Source organism: Aspergillus wentii (assembly GCF_001890725.1).
Source record: "Aspergillus wentii DTO 134E9 unplaced genomic scaffold ASPWEscaffold_7, whole genome shotgun sequence".
In the NCBI taxonomy this organism is placed as follows: domain Eukaryota; kingdom Fungi; phylum Ascomycota; class Eurotiomycetes; order Eurotiales; family Aspergillaceae; genus Aspergillus; species Aspergillus wentii.
In genome coordinates, this window is record NW_024467838.1 from 259427 (window position 1) to 280397 (window position 20971).

Consider the following 20971-nt stretch of genomic DNA (forward strand, 5'->3'; position numbering starts at 1 on the left):
ACCGCATGCCTACCGAGCGGCAGTGGGCTGATCAGTCCGCCGTTGATCATCCGATGAGACGCTAGGTAATATTAATGGCCAGCCAGCTAACTAGCTACACTTGGCTCTCTCTCTCTCTCTCTCTTTTTCCCAGACCCTCCTATAAAAAATCATCACCATTACCTCCATCTACTGGGCGTAGTAAGGATGGGGCTTCAACTAAACTGGCGCTCGGCTGAAGCCATTGCTACCAGTCTGCTCGATGGTAACCCTATCGCCATTGTGGTTACGGCCTTTATTGCCTTTGGCCTCCCTGTCTTACTGCATATTATCTTTTATCGCACAGTTGCATCTCCGCCATCTAGCAATTTTCTACTACTAGGACCCAGTGGTGCAGGCAAAACAACTCTTTTGTCGTTGGTAAGATTTGCTACTCTTGTGCTTGGGGGCTATCTGGGTTAAAAGATATGTTCTGACATGTTCTCTCCTGGCAGCTTGAAGCAAAATCGTCTCCAAGTTCCAAGAAATCCTCACTCACTCATACGTCCCAAACATCGACCTTGACCACGGTCAGCCTCCCTCCTTCAGTCCCGACAGCGTCTAACCGCTTTCGGTCTGTCAATGATCCCTCTTTGAAGGAAGCTTCAAGAAATCCTGTGAAGTACCGTGTCAGGGATACACCTGGTCATGGAAAGCTGCGTGGAGCTCAGGGAATTACACAGTTGCGGCTGATGTCAAATTCGACGGACATGAAAACAAAGTTACGTGGCATTATCTTTGTAGTGGATACTGCTGCTCTTTCCGATGATGGGACTTTGCGGGATGCGGCCACCTATTTACACGAAATTCTCTCAATTCTTCAGAAGCGAGCTTTGAAGAAGGGAAAGGCGGCATCCAAGGCCGCCATGGAGCTTCCGGTGCTTGTGGCGGCCAACAAACAAGATCTCTTCACTGCCTTGCCGCCTGGATCGGTGCGTGAGAAGCTCGAGGCCGAGATTGACCGAATCCGCAAATCCAGGAGCAAGGGTCTTATGGATGCAAGTGCCGATACTGGAGTGGACGAGGGGGATGACGACATCCTCGGCAATGACAATGCACAGGATACATTCAGCTTCAAGCTCTTGGAGGATGAAGTTGGCGTGAAAGTTGACGTCGTTGGGGGGGCTGTCAAGGGTGATGATAATGATGAAAGCTTTGGATCTGGTGTGAAAAGATGGGAAGAATGGGTTGGACAGTGTCTATGAACGGTATTTTTGTATTTCAATCCGAGCTACTGGCTAGCTACTGGTGTTTCGATATTTCTACATAATTTCTGGATTGGCTGTAGCTGGCTAATGAATATATATCCGAAGGCTTGTTTGGGAAAGCAGTTAAAGACAGCCCACAGCTCTACGAGGTTACATTTGGGACATGGTAGCGGAAGCGAAGCTGGCCTTGATCTCGCTATCTCGGAGACTGGAATACTTGAAACGGGCTGGGCAGAACAGCTGCTAGCCTCGTTTCAACTGGAGCTAATTGTCTCCGCGGATTTGGCATCAATCCAGTCCTGTACAGAAAAAGCATGGCTAATATGAGCAACAGAAATATGATCAATTGAAAAGAACGCAACTTAACCACAGTTCAAGAGCGAGTTTCATGTTCCTAGTAATATTATTTGTTGCATAGCATTTTAGCGATGGGAATGAAGTATTGACCGCCAGAGTCTTTCCCGGACTACCTCACTTCCAGCCAAATATAGAGCCGTTGTCCTCTGGAATTTGTCCAATGAATGAAAACACCGTTTTCAGGATGGAACCCACTAGGTAGCTTCCCAAAGTACAAGTTCCATCCGTCCCATTGCTCTGACAATGCTTCCCGGAAAGAAAGTATTGACATAGATATCCTTGCTTGTAGGAACCTTGTCCTGTTGAAGGTGGCGGGTGAGCTCCTTGGTAAAGAGAATATGACCGAGCTTAGAGCGATCGTACCGCCATAGGCCATCCAAAAACGCAGGCTTTGGTCGTGAATATCTGGTAGAGGGGTATTTGAACATATGAAAAGAAAGTCTTACCAGCATTGCATACCTATCACTATATGGATCTTATTTGTCCTGTCTTTTATCTGTTTGGCTGCCTCCTTGACAGCCTTTATATCTGCCAGATTACACCGGATGAACTCGACCCTTTCATCCCTCTCGCCAAGTGAAATTCCATCCCGGTGCCTCCATTCCTCTCGTGCGGCTGTATGCTTGGTCCTGCTCCGGGCAATGATGAATACCTTCTCTATATTATGTAGGAGGCGCTATGATGTAATTTCTGAGATAGGTTTTTATTTTTGATGCCAGTTACAAACCATAAATGATATAAAGAAAGATTGCGCCATGTGCACCGGATAGAACGGGTTAAGCATGCCTTGTCCTATGCCTGCTTGGCCACCTACCAAGGCAATAGAAAATAGTACATTATCAGTAACTTTCTTGCATATTATCGTCCTAAAGTTATGTTTATTCTTGCTTTGGTGCGTATTTAAGGTAAATACCCACTGTCACCACTGGCACTTTGCCGTCTAGGGAAGATGTGTCATTTAAAGAGAAGTTTCGATATGTAAAAAGACTTGTCATCTTAAGGGATAACTGAGCTGTGAAATGATTCAACTTTACATTTTAAGACAACAGTGTAAGAAGTGGAGTTTATATTGATTTTAACTGGGATTAATCTCTACATTTAGTAGAGTGATGAATGTTTCCCAACAGAACATCATAGTTATAGAGAGTCAAAGATCAAGAGTAAAAAGTCTATTATCAATGATTGCTGAAATAATGTGGCAAGAATCACTTTAATATAGCTAAGGGAAATCAGTTTATGACATGCATAACTGTTATATAAGCAGAAAGATAAAGAATTGCTACTGGCCACTCTATAATGTTAAAATTAATCTATAAACACTTTTCCTATACACCTTGATAGAAGGACACTAAAGTGAAAGTGAAAGGAGAAACATGTAAAACGCCCCAACTAATCAGGAAGAAACTTAAACCAAAATAATAATAATAATAATAATAATAAACAGGGGAATAAACACATTGAAGCGTATTCTAAGCCATCAGTTAGAGGTTACTGGTTCATGAAACCGTTCATGGCCTTTTATGATGGACCATCCAGGTGAGCAGATCAACCTTTGTGGCTACTGCCAATGGCTTCACTACCCCATGCTCATCCCGTTCAGTAACAACTGCTGCGCTATTCCACTCGAAAAATCGATTCAGTACACTCAACGGAGTGTTCATTGTGATTTCGATGAACTTGCGGCCTTTAGTTTGGGACCGTAAAATATCTGTGCCACCGGGCTTGCCATCTGACTCGGAACTTGCCAAGCTCAGGTCCCTAGGGTCTGTTACAACCTCGGATATTTTGCTGAAATCGAACATGACCTCTGCGACGGGGCTCTTTCCAGTAGCGCGTCCATGAGTTAGTCGGCTCAGGATATTTCCCAAGGTAACAAGTCCAACAAGTTTCTTTCCAGAAAGTGCAAGCACAGGGAGTTGATCAAATCCCTTTTCACGCATAATTTCGATCGCTTTCTCACACGGATAATCGGACCGAATGGTAGTTACTGGCTTCAATCGAAGTGATTTTACCTTCGATCCAGCAAACTCGTCCCTCTGGCCTTGCGGCTGCAGAGTGGGAGATAACGGCGCGGCCTCGGCGGATAGTGACGGTAGGAGATCATTTGCTGCTAGCCAGTCGTCGTCGGCAAACTAAACCGGGTTAGAATAAACAACTCCAAGGAGAAAAACTAGAGAGTGGAGCGACAAAGTTGAAAGGACAGTCAGTGGCTTTACCTTTGTCAGATAGCTTCTGATACTGTCGGGCAAAACCACCACGACAATATCGTCTTTTCCAAAGCAATGGTCTTGGGCAGCCTGTGCCAAGGCAGAAATAGCACTTCCGCTGCTACCACCAACGAGGAGACCTTCTTCGGCTATTAAACGTCGAGAAAATTGAAACGACTCCTTATCGCCAGTTTTGTACCATTTGTCCACAACATGTTGGTCAAGCACCTGAGGGATAAAGTCATATCCAATTCCTTCGACCTTATAGGGCTCGTCGACATGCTCATCGTTCAATGAAGCAGGAAGAGCAAGGATAGATCCATGAGGATCTGCTGCGATGACCTGAACATCCGGGTTGTGCTTCTTAAGGCCTCGAGCCAATCCAGTGATTGTTCCACCAGTTCCTGCACCGGCTACAATGGCCTTGATCTGGCCCTTCGTCTGAGTCCAAATCTCCTCTGCTGTACCAAATTCGTGTGCCAATGGGTTATTTTCGTTCCCATATTGATCTAAGATATGCGCATTTGGCAGCTCCTTCTCGAGACGTTTGGCAACACCAATATGTGATTCGGGTGAGTCGTATGCAGCTTCGTTGGGAGTACGGATGATCGTAGCATTTAATGCGCGTAGTACAGACACCTTTTCAGCGGACATTTTCTCTGGGAGCGTAATGATCGTTTTATAACCTAAGGGTGTGGTGAGATGATATCAGTACAGTAATAATAGAAGCCATGTAGATAGGAACCGACCTTTGACGGCAGCAACCAGTGCCAATCCAATACCGCTACAACGAGGATTAGAAACATTAATTTAATGCAAATGGAAGTAGGGCAAAATGAGGAAGACCAACGTGTTGCCGCTGGTAGGCTCGATGAGAGTATCTCCAGGCTTTATACGGCCAGATCGCTCGGCCTCTTCGATCATCCGCAGGGCGATCCGGTCCTTCACACTGCCTCCTGCATTGAAATATTCCAATTTTGCATACACGGTTGCATCAATCCCGAGACTTTGTGGGAGTCTGTTCAACCGCACAAGAGGGGTATTCCCAATGTATTGTGTGATAGTGTCGAGAGCCACTGGTGGGATAGCGGGGGTAGTTATCGAGGACATGGTGATCGACAGCCCAAATCAAGCCAATGGAAATCAAAGATCAACTGTATAAGGGGAGGATATTCCGAAAGAACTGAGCTCCCAACGAATCGTCTTCGATGAAAATAGTATGAAAGCACAATACCAATGAGTTAGGAAGCCGCAAAGTGAAGAAATCTCATAAGACGCGATGGAACAAAGATTTCGCAAATCCCAAGAATAGCTCCCCTCCCGATGATAGCCGTTTGCAGCCACTTCACACGTTACATGTGATGATAACCTCTACCGTACAGTAGATTGACGCAAGGTGATGTATATTTAAATTAATTGTAGGTTGAATTATTGTATTATTTATTTTCGTTTTTTTTTTTTTTTTTTTTTTTTTTTTCAACACTAAATACTTTGTTCTCTTGTGTGGTGTTTCTGTGTTCAAAACGGTCTCATCTATGGGGTATTATTTATTTACCTAATAGAATGAAGACTTTGGTATGCCGGAAGATCTCGTCATCTCACCGGGCCACCATATATCTTGAGAGCTTTTCAAGTGCAGGGCTGATACTGGACTATTTATCCATTGCATTATCCATCGATATGGCCACAGCAATAATGGTTGGTCCTGAGCAAATTGCAGTCGTTGATCAGGATGAGCTCAATGCCCACCGCAAGTGGTTCTGGAAACAATCAAAGTATTTATATGATTGGACGCAGTGATGAACTCCCTAGTACATAGATCTCGGAGTATTTCCTCGTGATTCTTGTGACTGCGTGGAAAAGTCCATGTTTGGCTCAGTTGATGGCTCAGACATGCAAAATAACTGGGACAATCAACAAATTATATTTGAACTACTTCGTCTGGACGTCCGCACCCATTAACAGACGACTAAGGATCAGCTATGTTTTCTACGATGACAACACTATCTACCTCGGTATTACCTCAAGAGGTTGTCATTAGTTATTACAAGCTATTAGTATTATTATTAGTATTATCTATTATCTTATTATTATTTTTCAACGTGGCTGTGCTGGATGACATCTCCACTTTTTTTTGCCGTTTGGGCCAGAAACAACATCGACCACATCATTACTTCGTATTACAATTCCCTTGATGGTCGGCACAGAAACTCTGAAAATTCGCTTTAATCCAATTCCTGGTATATGGCATAGGGCATTGATTACCGCACTGTACACTAATAAGAAAGAATAAGACAAACAGCCAAATAATCTTGTTGGGGGGGGGGGGGAAGCGCCCAAACTGTCACAGATTGTCGATCAGAACCACCATTCAAAGCAAAATGCATCTCTTGAACATTGTCGATTGAAAACACGCACTGGCTTGGCTTAATTTGCCAAGACCTCGAGGCCGTGTGAGAGGCTCAGACTGACCAAAGCTGGTAAACTTTGAGAGTTGGTAGTGTACTCTGCTGTTTTGTTTTATTTTTCTCTCTCCTTCATCTGCATCTGCATCTTGATTTCCAGCGTTTGGTTCGTTTTGGTCGGTTTCACAAGCGTATAAACGAAGTTCCTTATTGATACAGTTTCTGGCCCTTTATCATTTTTACTGGTGTATATCTGTTGGCATCTCAAACATGCTTGTTGCTGCTTTATAAAGCGTCAAGCCTTACCCCCCCCCCCCCCCCCCCCCAGTTGAATATCTGGCTCTGGGTATTTCCTGGCCAGACGCTGGGTTTCATCACACATCGGACATTGCAAATAATAGCGAAAACGAAAGAATACTGGAGGAGGAATTCCGAGATGGCGAGTACCACAAAGATATCTCCGCAGGACACGAAATACCAACCGGCCTCGGCCAATGATTGTTCAATGGCCGTTGATCCCTCCCAACAACAGACAAACAGTGGCCAGGAGTATTCGATATTGCCCATGCACAATGAGAAAGCCTCCGTTCGCCGCCGTGGATTACTCCGTGTGAGTACTGCTGGCGAAAGTGGTCGACGAGGAATTCATCCGCTCCATTTTCTCTTCGTTTGCTTCAAGAGTACCTGTACGCTATCCATGCTGGTGAGCGTCCTCTGGCCCTTTGTCCCGGCAGCCATCGCCTTCCACTTTGCTCGCCCAGATCTACATGTTTGGGTGTTTACCCTCAATTACATTGCGATAGTCCCTTCAGCAAACTTGCTTGGGTTCGCAGGCGGCGAGCTCGCCAAAAAACTTCCCAAGGTGTTTGGTATATTGTTGGAGACGACGTTGAGCTCTGTTGTCGAAATAGTACTGTTCATGGTCCTCATCCACAATGACAATGGTGGAAATCTGATTCCCGTCATACAAGCTGCCATTCTTGGCTCCATTCTGGCGAACCTTTTGCTTTGCCTGGGTATGTGTTTCTTTTTTGGGGGTATTTTGCGCGAGGATCAAAAGTTCCACGAAACTATCAGCGAAGTAGGCTCCGGGTTATTGCTGGTCGCAGGTTTTGGCTTGATGATACCGAGCGCCTTCTATGCGGCCTTGAGCGGAAATTCGGCCAAGGTGCAGATCACGCCTGCCGACTTGTCTCGCTTCACTCTGAAGATCAGTAGAGCCACTGCTGTCATTCTCATCGTCGCTTTTATAATGTGAGTTGCACCCCGTTCTTTCTGCTTAATGATTCATCCGCTTATTTACCGCCCAAGGTTCTTAATTTACAACCTCCACAGTCATCATTCTATCTTCGACGAAGTTCTTGAGTTTGATGAAGCCCAGGATGAAGACCGGGACGAGGAACTCATGAGGTCCAAGCTAACACTGACAGAGTGCTTTGTAGCCATAGCAGTTTCGCTTGCATGTGTTTGCATGTCAGCCATTTTCCTAGTCCAGGAAATTGAGCATATCGTCGTCGAGAGGGGCGTGTCCGACAATTTCATGGGTCTGATATTAGTGCCCGTGGTTGAAAAGGCAGCAGAGCATCTGACTGCCATTGATGAGGCTTGGTAAGTACAAAATCATAAATGCTGAGCCAAGATCTTTGCCTGGCTAACCCTTAAATAGGGATAATCAAATCAACTTCGCTCTTTTTCATTGCCTCGGTCCTTCTATTCAAACCGCCTTGTTGAACGCACCCCTTGCAGTCCTCGTGGGCTGGGGCTTGGGGAAAGATATGGGGCTGGATTTTGAGGTATTCATGATTGCGCTGCTTGTACTATCGATTCTCGTTGTTGGGAATTTTCTGCGGGACGGAAAGTCCACTTGGCTTGAAGGTGGTCTTTGTGTGCTTGTCTATGTTATCATAGCAGTCACTACCTGGTACTATCCCAAGATTGAAGCTGCAGGGGGGCATGAGGCATAGATACAAAAGGCTTTGTACTAGCTGCTATGCTAGATTTGATTTCCTAGGGTTGATTGAAAGTGCTTTCAAATTGGAACTCTTTGCGTGTATATAAATCAAATATGAAGCGGCAGACAATGCCGGGGGAAGCACTTGGTAGTTTGAAGATCTATGACCAGTTGTTTTGGGAATCTCGCACAGAAACCTGACACCATAAGCCAGGTAATAAGTATTTCCGTTGGAATTTGGTTCAGCTGCTACACATAGGGACTAACTTCGGTGAAAGGTCTTTCCAGTCAATGTAGACATAGCGTTATGAGGCCAGGTTCTCAACTTCTTCGATGGTTTTTGGTGCCGTAGTCAAGTTTTCATATCCCTCTTTGGTGATATGAATGTTGTCCTCGATTCGCACACCACCAACACTCCAATACCGCTCCAGGACATTGATGTCGATGTATTTCTTCAAATCTTCGGAATTGAGGAATGGTTCAATGATGAATCGGCAAAAATAGATCTAACCAACAGAAAAATCAGCATCTAGAGATAACAAAAGGCCGGTTGGAATGCGAGGGTATGAATCTTACGCCCGGTTCAACAGTGATGACAGAGCCCGTAGGTAGGCGGCCTCTCACTCGAAGGTACCTAAACATTGTATCCTTATCTGCGTAGTTAGGATTACCGCCAGTGTCATGAGTGTCCATGCCAAGATAATGGCCGAGGCCGTGAGGAAAGAAAGCTACGCTGACTCTCTTTTCGAACAATTCATTCTCTGGGCCGCGAAGAATGCCCAATTTCAGCAAACCCTGGATTGCAATGCGGTGCGCCTTCTCATGCACATCCTCCCACTGGACACCATCTTTGAGCATTGCGATACATTCGTTTTGCATTTGCAGAACGATCTCGTAAATCTGGCGGGTTTCCGCTACGAATCTTCCATTCAAGGGGAAGACGCGTGTAATGTCAGCACAGTATGTTCGATACTCCCCACCAGCATCAATAAGCACATTGTTCTTTCTTTGCTTGGAAGCAGGTTCGACAAGTTCCTGGTCATTGTTTCCGTAGTGGAGAGTGGCACCTTTCTCACCGCTTGCAACGATGGGGTGATAGGACTGCTCCCGGCATCCATTAGCAATACAGGTGGCAATAAAAGCGGCCTCAATCTCGCGCTCATTTGTTGCTGCCTTTGATGCCTGAATAGCTGCGATGTGTGCTTTGGCGGATATGTCGTTCGCTTTTCTCAAAAGGGCAATTTCATATTCATCCTTGACAACGCGGGAGCTCTCGATGCCTGCTTTCAAAACAAATAAATTGGTCTCGGAAAAGCCTTCAAATTTGGTTTCTTTCGATATTTGGTCGGCGATCGCAAAAGCAACAGACTTCCCGTCATGTGCCGAACCAATAGAGCAAAGAGTAGCATTGACTTCAGTCGTCAACAACACCTGGTCAACGTCGTACTGGTCTAAAGCCTCGTCAGGGGACATCGGAAGGCCAGACCAAATCACCTCCTCAGGGTCGATTGGAGGTATGAAGAGAGTCAATGAATCGGCCTCAATGTCATATGTTAGGTATGAGTCCGGCAGCAAGCACCCTGAAAGATAGAAGAACGGGCGCCGTTGTCTGGGACGATGCCGGTTAGTTTGCAACTATGAGGACATATTGAGGCATTACATGTCATACCTAAAGGGCATCGCCTCATCATTATCCTCTATGAGACGAGTTTTCTGTGCTTCCAAGTATATGACTCCGGCATTGTCATATCCTCGAGCCTGTAGATATTCTGCCACTCGGCGCGCATGAGCTTTGGCCGGGTATTTCCCTGCTAAAATAGAGTCCGCCATAGTCCGTGTCTTTAATGTGCGAAAGCGAAAAAAGACTTGAATAGTAAAATTCAACTCACTATGTTGAGCAAGCAGAACAGTCTCTTGAAGTCGAGTTGAAAATCGCGGGGTTCAACCTCCTGCGGGGCTCAGGCATGCGGCACCGGTTACTGTCGGATTTATTGAACCTGAGAGCAGTCTTGCGAGAAATAAGCGAAAAGATAAATGGGTGCTACATTTCAATTTATTATTATCATTATTTCCTAGGCCTGAATCAATCCAATTGGTGATAGGCTAAATTGGCAAATTGCGGATATTATTGTGGTATCAGTGTTATTTATCTGCACGAACTGCCTTGACTGCCAGACGTAATTACATCTTCAAATTCCATTTGCCATTTGTCAACCTCGGCAAACTTCATCGCCTGTGACTTCAACTCTTCACTGAGGAAGTTTGTCGCAGGCCCCGAGTCTGACAGAGATGCATCAGATTCGAATGCATCAGAATCAAGAGGTGATGATAAAGGCGAGGACAAGTCGACAGGCTGGTTTGCTTTGTCAATAGAAACATCCGGTTGAGGACGAGTATATGTTTGCTTCAACGGTCTCGCAATCGGTATTGGTCTCCTGTTGCCGTCGTCTGTTCTGGCACTGTGGTCATTTTTTGTTCGGCCTTTCTTCTGCCTTTGTTCTCCCGCTGGCTTTGATTTGACTCGAGCATTGGATGACTTTGACTTGGCCGTCTGTTTTCGCCGTGATTGAGCCGGTTTCCCGGCGGGCAAGTAGCTTAATTCATCATCGTCTTGCTCGGATGAAGGGTAATCACGCTCGCTTTCCTTGGGTACATCAGTTCCTACTGCATCTCGGTGTTTGCGTTGCCGTTGGCGCCGCCGCGGAAGCAATTTATCTTGAAGAATTGCCGTGGAAAACTGAATCACATCATCAGGCGCATCCTTGGCAGGTCTTCTCAAAAGTTCTGTGGTAGCAGATGGTGGGTTGTCTCGATTGAGCGCTGACACGGTATGCGCGGGGCTTGGTGGCATGCTACTGCTCATGGGCGGTGCCATTGTTTGACTGCAGACTTCTGGTGATTCTAACGGCAGAGGCAGGTCTGTAGAATCGGCTACATCGCCCCCACGGCCCTCCGGAACTGGTGAGCTAGCTGGGGTGTTCTCCACAGCTTCCAAAAGTGAATTGGGTACTTGTAGTTCTTCTATAGCTCGTCTCCGCTTACGCGACCCACCACTTGATGGTAATGAAGACTCCGAGGGGGATGAAGGAGGATGTCTGGTTAAAATTGATTTCCCCCTGGAAAGATTCAGCGGCGTAGACTCGTCTTCTGGGCTCAACCCGCCAAGAAAATCATCGTCGTCGAGATCAGAGGATCCATCCTCTGCTTGCATCATCTGAAGAATGCTGGGCTGCCGGGGTCTTCTTCTGAAATTGCTCAGTATCGAGCTCTCAAAGGCCGGAGTTCCAGGGATCTTAGAGCTCATATCACCCTTTCTCCCTACAAGAGAGAGAGTTGATGAGTAACCACGAGCTCTCGTGGGTGGTCGACTTCCTGTAGCTATGCGTTCTCCCATAGGTGATGAATCGATTGCCTGCGCATGCGCCTTGCCAATGGGTGTTTGGCTCTTTAATTGGCGCCTAATACCTGACACCGAAGCATTTTCTCCTGGCTGTGAAGCGTTGTCCGCCTCCGGCCTTTCCCTTGAGGGTGGCCTGAAAGCATCTGCTGAGTCGACTTGCTCGCGACTCGTACTACTCACTTGTGAGTGTGCAATATTCTTGGTGGGCGCAGAGGGAGCCTTGGATGCCAGGCGATTCCGTTTCGTAGGTGGTCGTGGCATGGTTTTTATTGATCTAGATTTTGTATGGCAGTGTAAGGTCTATCGAGCGAAGTGTGAAGTACGGAGGGATTCCAAGAAATAATGAATCAATAAAATTCTATCATAATCAGCTAGTTGGCCGATATTAATGACTTCAGGCAAGACACAAAACTCACCTTTTGGAAGAAAAATAATAAAACCTGATTCAACTTGTATATGGTGCGTTACAACCGCCGCGTTCTTTCCATTTGTTTTGGTGATGGCGACGCGAAAAAGAGTTTGGCACGTGTTTTTTGGGGGATGGGGGCTATGAGCTCCATACGTAGCAGCCTGCCGCCCGTGGTAGATAACTACCTGATATAGTCTAGAGCCCTGTGTTACAGTGTATTATTACAGTAATAATCATCCAATCCGCCCTCCGATACCTAGGTAAGTACCTACAGTGGGAGGAATCTAGTTTGCACCCCCCAGCCAGACCGCCTCCGCAGACCGCCTACTTAGATAGAATTGTATTTTATATATAACCAACACATTAACTATATATTCTATATTATATCACTAATATAGCATAAAAAAGAGGCCTAGAACTATTACTATAAATATAATCTTAGATCTGTAAGCCCCATTCTATTAGCTAGGGTATGAAATAAATTTATATAAAGTATCTAGAGTAGTTAATTAATATAATTAAAATAACTCTACAGTATAAAGCTATTTAGGATAATAATAAAAATACAACTATGCTCTATCCCACTATTATATTTATATAGATAATGTAACCGGACACTGAGCTGCGCAGGACACCAAGCTGCGCCGCGGCGGCGGCGGCGGCCAACTCCGCACCTATGATTCTAATAAAATGCAGTCTTTTTTTTTAAAGCTTTTTACACCCATATAAATGTAATATATTAAAAAATAAAAGAATAACTATTTAATAGGGCATTTCAGCTAGTTATAACCTTCTTAGTTATAATTACTGTAGTATGTAGTATACTATAGCTTTAGTCCTAATAATAGACCTAGTTCTACTTCCCTCTCTCTCTCTCTCTCTCTCTCTCTCTCTCTCTCTCTACTATTTTTTAAGCAGCTTAAAGGCTTATTAAACTTCCTCTATCCTAAATATAATATTATAAGGTCTCTTTTCTCTTTTTTTAATACATTTTTAAAGCCTATAGCTAATGAAGTTCTTATTAAAATAGGATTATACTATATATAGTAATCTCTACCCCCTTTATTACCTTTTTAAGTACTACTTTGTCACACCCTGGGATCTCGCAATGGTACCTAACCTGTAACCTGTGAGTCAAGCCTGGGAATACTAACCTGTGACCCTAATCCAAGGACGTCGACAGTAACCGGGGTGCTCCTTCTGAGCCATGGTGCTTGAGAACGTGGTAAGATAGTCAAAGAGAGAAGCAAGGCCAAGAAGTACGTATGCTTCTTAAGCTAGAGATGTACAAACAAGTGGGTAGAACAATCAGAGTGGTGGTGGAGTAGTAGCTATGAGATGATGACTTGTATTAATCACATAGAACCTATCTAAGTACATAAAATGAGCGTCTTATATATCTTTCCTTTATCTCCATGGTCCCCTAGATGGTCCTCCGTATGGTATACCAGTGGTATACCATTCTATATACCAAGATGTATACCATCCGTACCTGGTATACCAAATGGTATGTTCGCCAAGACATGGTACCTGTATACCATATCACATTAGTGTGGCGGTGTCTGCCAGATGGTAGCCGTAAAGAGCGTCGTGGTAGCAAATCGTAATTCTCCGCCATAAGAATATCCTTTCCCCTTGACCGCCTGATTCTGCCTGATGCGGTTACTGATAAAGGTGCCGTAACATACTTCTACTATAATAGAGGATAGTAACTAGATTTATAGCTCTTTAAGCTACTTTTTCTATTAATTTAGTTAGTATAGATTAGTAGGTATATAGCTAAGATAGAAGGATTAGTTACTATTTAATATTAAGGGTAGAGGAGGTATTTTTAATTTAATATAAAGGTTTAATAGTACTCTCTTTACCTTTAAAGGAATAAGACTAGTTACTATAAATCCTAAAGCTATATTTAATATTAAGAAGGCCTAGTAATATACTTTCCTATATATTACTAGAAAATTACTCTTATTAATATAATCTATACTATACTAAGTAGCTTTCTAAATCTATTAGCTATATAGCTTCTTTAATAGCCTAAAATAGGCTATATCTAGTAGCTAAAGAAGATAAGATAAGTAAGAGGGTATATATAGAGAAATAATCTTCCTCTTTATATAAAATTAGTTAAATTTAGTAGTGGTATAACTACTATAGCTATTAAGGATTAAAAGGTAATACTAGCCTATAATTTTTAAAGCTATGTATAGTTTAAAGTCCTCTTAAAGCTATTTAAGACTTATACTATTAATATATTTATCTATTCTTACTAGTACTAATAGTCTAATCCTTTAGGATTAGTATTTAACCCCTATTCAATTCATGATTATGAAGCGCATGATTTGTAGTAACTACTAAAAATTGGGGGAAGTCTTCTGCTTCCCTAAACCATGGGCTGGAACTTGGAAATACTACAGACGAAATTACTCCATAGTTCTTCATCTTTTTTATTTGCCTGTTGATATTAAGATATCACTTCACTAAACGCTTACCTCTCCCAGTCCTTGAATACGGTGGTGGGGTGTCGTTCCCTGGTCCGTTTTGTTCACCAAACCCGAGAAGCCCGATTACGGCGGACGATAACCCGATGGGGTCTGGGGTTGATTTATCAATCCCGCATAATTGCATGTCTATATTTTTCACCATAGGTACCATATGTTTCTTGGGATGTAAAGATTGGCTTTTGGGCCTGGCCAATGTCACCTTAGATTGTAGCTATCCTCAGATCTAACCTGACTTGACCGCCGCCACTCCCAGTAATGGTCTCCAGGGAAGCACTGAAATTCGCCCAAACTCTGGTCTCTTTAAATATTCTGGAAACCAATCTACCGTTGCATAAGGTATACTGTATGGCTCTCTTCTATTTGCCTTTCGGGAATCGATTTGCCATGAGAACCACGGCGGTGCCAAATATGTCGCCCACGAGAGGTGCGATGCATTTCACGGTCTCAGTTTTGTACTGTCCTGGACGCAGATCACTCTGACTACAGAGAGCCCGTGATCAAACCAGGTGCCGGTGGTAAATCGATTCTTGAGTAGCTGGCGAGGATTGAGGCCATTGCAACCAAGCGTGGCTGGGCAAATGACCCTATGTTCCCTTTCAGCCTCGCGCACTGCAAGCAGTGATAGCCGATACTAATATAGGCAGCCATGATCCATATTCAAGACATCCCATCCTGCTACAGGAAGATGATCTGTTGTTGGACTTGTATCGTGAGCGAATCAGTCAACAAGCATCTCAACCATGTCCAAGGCAAGGTCCTCGGATCTGCTCATCTGTTCTATCTGCTCAGGCTACTAGGGGCATGATCTGCTCTCAAATGTTAACACAAACCTACAACTATTATTTGGAAATATTGACCGTGTTCCTATCCAGTGAAGGGAATTGGGCGTACGGTTTCATTGGAATGCTTTGGTATGAGGATGTCCTAGTAAGAAGCCATGGTATTCTTTGGCTGAAATTGCGTTGAGGAGATTACTCACAAGTCAACCGTACGATTTGAGAAAGATAAATCGCTTTGCCTTGATGTACTTTTGCCTATTTCCTCTACAATCTTTTCTTTTTCTCGTTTCTCAGCTTACAAAATAACACGAATGTCTTCCCAATCCGCCGCAAGCAGTGCCGAGGCTTTGCTATTTTGCGTGTTAAGTTTTCCTTTCAGACCTTACATACTAGTAGTCGTTGAAATGAACAAGCAGCAGCAGGCTACATGCTGCAGATGATGCCTGGATGTCGCTTTGCGCCAGCAAAAGGACATAAGCAGCCGTCACGGGGGCCATCTTCGGTGCCTATGGTCAGGTGCTCTCTTGATGGTGTCGCAGACATTGCTGATCATAGGAGTAATCATATCACCACACGTTGCGAGTTACAGCCTCCCGTCTCAACGGTAGACGCGATCATGTCCATTGTCATGATCAAAGTTGAAATCGTTCACCCAGTCGGAATCAATCTACTGATGTCATCAGGGATGCAGAGAAACCACGGCATACTAGTTCGATTATCCATTGTACACTAGGTAGTATGCAATTTCATACCATTTGTACGTTGGGTTTTCACTGCCACATACATAAGATAACCAAGTACTCCGTAGTAGTCTTAGTATTCTATACTCTGAATAAGCTTGATAGTATAATATTTTTCATTGCTTTATTCGCGAGCTATTCTTGATGTGCTTTTCTCAAGCTGCAGTATTAAAGGATCATTCCTACTTGAAAGAATAGAAAGAACGCATATATATATATACCAAAGCAACAATGGCCCTCTTAACAAGTAGATACGGGATGGATTGATATGTTCACAGTTGAAAAGATATCACGACAACCATAGTATGGTAAAGCATAAGATATATATGGTAGAAATGATAATATAACAGCAGAATAGCTGGTTTTTATGGCAATAAGATAGTGAAGAAAGGCATAAAAGGAGCTGGAATTGGGTATGTTCAACATGATGTCATGATAACTCCAACAACTGGTATCTCGAAAAGAAGGAAAATAGGAAAAAAAATAGAAAAGTGAACCCAAAGGGCGTAAGAAAAGGGGGTTTTGAACAGGGGTAAATTGAATATGGGGGTATCAAGGTACTGGAACTCGACGATTAAATAAGAACCCATTCACTGCCTCGTTTAATGAACTTATCAAGCATCACACTGATATCATTCAAAGCAAATCGGCATACGTAAAAACCGAAGAACTCTGCGGCATGGCGGGTACTCAGCTCCAACCCAACCAGGGTTGGTGAAGAATGTTTGAGCCCTGGGTCTTCAACTTGCTGGGCAATTTGATCTAACGGCAAGTCAATCATCGACACTCTAAGGGGGGTGGGGAAACCGTAGAATCGCATCAAGGGGTATGCAGCCTACCTAATACTTGAGCTGCATCACAAAGCCGCGCTAAAGCACCCATATAATTTGCATTGGGCCCATTAAATTGTAATTGTGTTACGTTGGGTCTTTCGGATTGTGAGACGGGAGTAGAAGTCATGGGGAGCGAGCTGATTGTCAAATTATCTTTGCTGGTTTCCTTGGAGCTGGTAATTGATGCTGCAGCACCAAATCCTGAATTCTTAGATCGCAATTTGCGCCAAGAAGTCAAATATGACTTGCTTGGTCCATTTGAACCTTTCGAGGGCGGGATTTCCGCAGTGGTGGCTGTATCATCCGAGGCTGCGGAGCTTCTGAAGAGCGGCATTGCCCCCTGCACACCAACTTCATTGCCTAACTTTTTTGACAAAGAAGCTTGGACTTGGTCGAGAACACTCTCAAGTGACTGCATTTCCTCTAGTACAGCATCAGCATCGTAGGTATCTACCTGAGATAATTTCAGCAATGCCGCCGTTAACAGGTCACAGTTAGACACTTTTTCTTCGACCGCTTTGATCTTGATATTTTTCACGCGCCAGACATCACGGGGAATAAATAGTTTGGTCGACAGGTAACCACCGCGAGGGTTAGTCACCGTTTGATAAAGGCATCTCATGAGCCAAAATGGGCGCAGAAGAAATGACTCGGGACACGGTTCTAATGGCATAGGGGCATTAGTAACCATGGGATTAGGGCATCCCGGGCTGGTGGGAGAGTGAATATGGCTATCGAAGAGATACAACCCGCCGCTGGGAAGACCATTCGGTGTAAAACTGGCACCGGTCGGCGTCGGTAGGATAGGAACTACGCCAGCTGCCATTCCCTTATGAAGATCCAAGGTTGGAAACGCGCTGCTCGACGGGGTTCCAGGGGAATCTGCAGATGGCTCAGGGATGGGTACCGATACATTTCTCGTCCGGAACGCTTTAAGACCTGGGTTTTGCTTGCCCAGGTTGTCAGGTGCAGAAGGCACTTTGCCAATTGGGCGCGCTGGCGGTGGTGACAGACCAGCGTCGTCGTCATCCTGAGTTAGGGCCTTGCTAAGATTCCCATTTGCCGCTGTGTCTTCGGCAAAGGAGCTAATGGAAGCATTGCGTTTGCTTGAGGGCATGGCGGATCGCAAGGCGGAAGTAGGATCTAACCCCTTACTTGCCTGGATAGGCAGGCTCGTCTGAGGCTCGTCCTTCGGAAGTGGCGGTGGCCGGCTGGTCAACTGGTCTGATGATTTTTCAGAACCGGAAGCATCAGAGCCAAGCCTTGGGCGAGAGCTAGTTTCGATCTTCAGTTCCTGTCCAGACATTCTCCGTGCTCTCACTGAACCTGCTGTCTGCCCGAGAGCCGAAGATTGCTTGGGTAACACAGAGGGATTGTCGGATGGGGCTATTGACACCGGTAAGGTCGAATCCGAGGACAGATGGGGCAGTGTATTCGGGCCTATCTTCGCTTCCGTTGATGGCAATACATCATCCTCTGCAAGTGTAGACAAGGCTGCGCCGGCCGTTGTGGTGTTAGAAGCAGCCGAGCTCTCCCAGGTCCTCCCAGAAAAGCTGCTAGAGTCCGATTGCCGAGGAAGAGCAGATTTGGACTGAATATCAAATTCAAAATCATCCATGACATACTCCCTGGTCATTTCCTCTAACAGGCGCTCCTCCTCTTCTGCTTCTTCGTCGAGGTAATCTGAATCGAATGTATATGGTTGTTCCTGATCTTGAAAACGACGCATCTCTCGGCCACGCGTCATTGCTACCTCTGCTTCTCGCTCCGCCTCTCTCACTTTTTGCTTTGCCAGCTCAACGTTTCGCCGAGCATTCGCCACGATATCATCATCTTTGTCGCTCAGCCCTACTGCCGGTTCTAAACCATCATCATAGGCAGCTTCAACAGCTGCATCAAGCGCAGCATCAAATTCAGCCTCTGTGCCGTGGCTGAAGTGATGGTTTTTCTTATGTCGCAAGTATACAGAAGATGTTTTAGAGCGCATAGAAGATGGGGATGAGGCACCGGATTCATCAATGGTGTCAAGCCATGAGGTTGATTCATTGGCATCCTTAACGTGGGTGCCAAGCAAGGACAACTCCGAATATTTGCCACCGTAAGAGAGATCTCCCCCTAGGTTCGATGCTTCGGGAGACTGCTCTCTGGGTGAAAGTGTTGGCGGCGAGCCACCATGCAGTGTACGGTTAGTGGCCTCTAAACGTTCATTTTGAAGGGTTTGCCAAGACAGCTCGGAGTGGGAACGATCATGCTGGCCTCTGAAATTTGGTGAAGCAGTAGCGTATCGTATTTCATCATCAAACGCCGAAGGCAATAATGATTGGCGTCTTGGTGGGATCCGGTGTGAAGCTAGTTCCTTCTGTCCTTCGGGCACCGTTTGATGACGGAAATCTGTAGTGGTCTGCAAAGGGCTCATACTTGTTCCTGAAAACGCCTCGTCCTCGTCATCCTCAAGTGGTCGGAACAGGTCACCATATGACTCCTGACTCAAGGGTCGTTCAGGCAGTGCTTTATGATCAGCTTCTTGAAATGAAAAGTCCATGCGCTGCAATTCAGTTATTCGAATCATATATGTATCACGCTAGACGGATTAGCCACTTAACGGACTACCAAGGCCAAAAAAAAAAAAAAAAGTTTTAGAGAAACTTACGATTTCTTGGAGCTTTAGCTTCTCATCATCGCCCCCATTACTACGGAGCATAACCAGCTGTAGTAAATGACAGGCATCATTGTAAGCTTCCATGGCACCTTCAAAATTCGCAGCATTATCAAGAAGAACGGCCGTGTTTGCCTTCTGTAACGCTTTCGAAAGCGTCGCTTTCTGGTAATGACCACGTTGCCGTTTCCCTCGGCTCTTTTCGTCTTTTCCGATAGATGGATATGGGCCTTCATCAATTGTATATCCGCCATCTTCCAAGACTCGATTCTGAAATTGTGGTACACAAGGAGCGCGATCCTCAATGGCAAATTGCTGGAGGTTCTCCATTTCGGAGCCCTGTCCCTTCCAGGGGTTTTGAAACATGTTGGCGGAGATCGATGAAGACTCAGGGGATACGAATCCAGGTTGCGACGGAACTTTGCCCATGATACCGGTTGAAAAAGTTGATAGCATGCCGATTTCCGGGAGAGCAATGGCAGGTAGTCCCACGGGGCTGGCCACAGTTGCGCTGTGGGGAATATGGTCTGCTTGTGACAGATGGGAGGTGACATTTGTTGTTATGGGGCTTTTGGAACGTTTGGGTGATGTATGATCGCCAGAATTAGACATTCTGGAGTAACTTCCCTGGCGGTAATCTATATGATTGGGAGGGCTCTTGCTGGATGCTGTGGACTGGGACCAGCGATTCAAGCTCCCAAGCCCTTCCTGAATAGCACCGCTATTACCTGAGCTGGCTGGAGGCGAGTTCGGAATTCGTGCTGAGACGGCCCCGATCACGGATGGCGTTACTACGCTGAAACTAGATGCATTTTCTAGCAAACTGGTCTCTGGCTGCTGGTGTAGATCGCTTCGTGATATAGGGCGTGGAGAACGAGAAGAAGCTCTGTCCATGGTGGCTGGGGGTGCAAACTCGGGCGATATGGGTCTAGAAGAACGCCTCTGGTGTGGAGGTAATGCGGGATCGACCGTGGTTGAGTGTAGCATTTCTAATCAGAGACAATGCTAGAGGGGTTGAATGCGTTGATTGTGCGAAGTATTTGCCGAGATGTCGGGGAAATGTATGTATGTCCCAGTAAAAGGCAGACGGTCGAAGCCAGGAGACCGCCGAACACTTGTTATCGAGGGGCGCAAGAAAGCAAGATACCAAACAATATAAACCATCAAAAAGCGAATTCAATTTTCGCGGGGCTTGAATCGCTTTGGAGAGTTTAAATAGACCACAGTCGTCGAGGATATCGCAGGTATAAGAGCAGGCAGTGGATTATCCTTGGTCATTCTCTAGAGATCGCCTAGAGTAATGCTAAACAAAGACACTTATTCCAAATGACCCTCGGTAATCTCGCGTAGAATATTGGAAGCTGAGTCTTCTAGTTCTCCTTTTTCATATCAACTTCGGCACATGGTCCTGCAATCCGGCGCAAATGTCGAGATGTTTCTAGCGAATACGCATTTCGTCATTGAGCAAAACGAAAAATGAAAAAACTTTGTTATTCCATGAGCA

The 20971-nt window shown here is 45.2% G+C and overlaps 6 protein-coding genes across 6 annotated transcripts; 2 read left to right on the plus strand and 4 right to left on the minus strand.

The window, feature by feature from the left end:
• The first annotated feature begins 32 nt into the window (after positions 1 to 32).
• Positions 33 to 1328, plus strand: ASPWEDRAFT_160709 (signal recognition particle receptor subunit beta). The gene is made up of 2 exons (XM_040829802.1): positions 33 to 399; positions 474 to 1328. The coding sequence occupies exons 1-2, from the start codon at positions 187 to 189 to the stop codon at positions 1221 to 1223; spliced, it is 963 nt and encodes a 320-aa protein (XP_040685451.1). The 5' UTR covers positions 33 to 186; the 3' UTR covers positions 1224 to 1328.
• A 1440-nt stretch (positions 1329 to 2768) lies between these two features.
• ASPWEDRAFT_43762 (cystathionine beta-synthase CYS4) lies at positions 2769 to 5107 on the minus strand. Its single transcript, XM_040836100.1, has 4 exons — positions 4641 to 5107; positions 4540 to 4574; positions 3800 to 4476; positions 2769 to 3715 (listed from the first exon to the last, which is right to left on the minus strand). Exons 1-4 carry the CDS (start codon positions 4898 to 4900, stop codon positions 3092 to 3094), a joined length of 1596 nt encoding a protein of 531 aa, XP_040685452.1. The 5' UTR covers positions 4901 to 5107; the 3' UTR covers positions 2769 to 3091.
• Positions 5108 to 6700: 1593 nt separating this feature from the next.
• On the plus strand, positions 6701 to 8159 carry ASPWEDRAFT_118242 (hydrogen/calcium exchanger domain-containing protein; the record flags this gene model as incomplete). Its single annotated transcript, XM_040828804.1, has 3 exons — positions 6701 to 7449; positions 7507 to 7803; positions 7862 to 8159. The coding sequence occupies 3 exons, from the start codon at positions 6701 to 6703 to the stop codon at positions 8157 to 8159; spliced, it is 1344 nt and encodes a 447-aa protein (XP_040685453.1).
• A 292-nt stretch (positions 8160 to 8451) lies between these two features.
• On the minus strand, positions 8452 to 9976 carry ASPWEDRAFT_117324 (aminopeptidase P family protein; the record flags this gene model as incomplete). The annotated part of the gene is made up of 3 exons (XM_040828725.1): positions 8452 to 8652; positions 8723 to 9755; positions 9816 to 9976. 3 exons carry the CDS (start codon positions 9974 to 9976, stop codon positions 8452 to 8454), a joined length of 1395 nt encoding a protein of 464 aa, XP_040685454.1.
• A 316-nt stretch (positions 9977 to 10292) lies between these two features.
• Positions 10293 to 11807, minus strand: ASPWEDRAFT_175101 (uncharacterized protein; the record flags this gene model as incomplete). Its single annotated transcript, XM_040831314.1, has 1 exon — positions 10293 to 11807. The coding sequence occupies one exon, from the start codon at positions 11805 to 11807 to the stop codon at positions 10293 to 10295; it is 1515 nt and encodes a 504-aa protein (XP_040685455.1).
• A 4745-nt stretch (positions 11808 to 16552) lies between these two features.
• ASPWEDRAFT_53588 (uncharacterized protein) lies at positions 16553 to 20361 on the minus strand (the record flags this gene model as incomplete). Its single annotated transcript, XM_040837915.1, has 3 exons — positions 16553 to 16740; positions 16818 to 19392; positions 19462 to 20361. The coding sequence occupies 3 exons, from the start codon at positions 20359 to 20361 to the stop codon at positions 16553 to 16555; spliced, it is 3663 nt and encodes a 1220-aa protein (XP_040685456.1).
• Between the last annotated feature and the right edge of the window lie 610 nt (positions 20362 to 20971).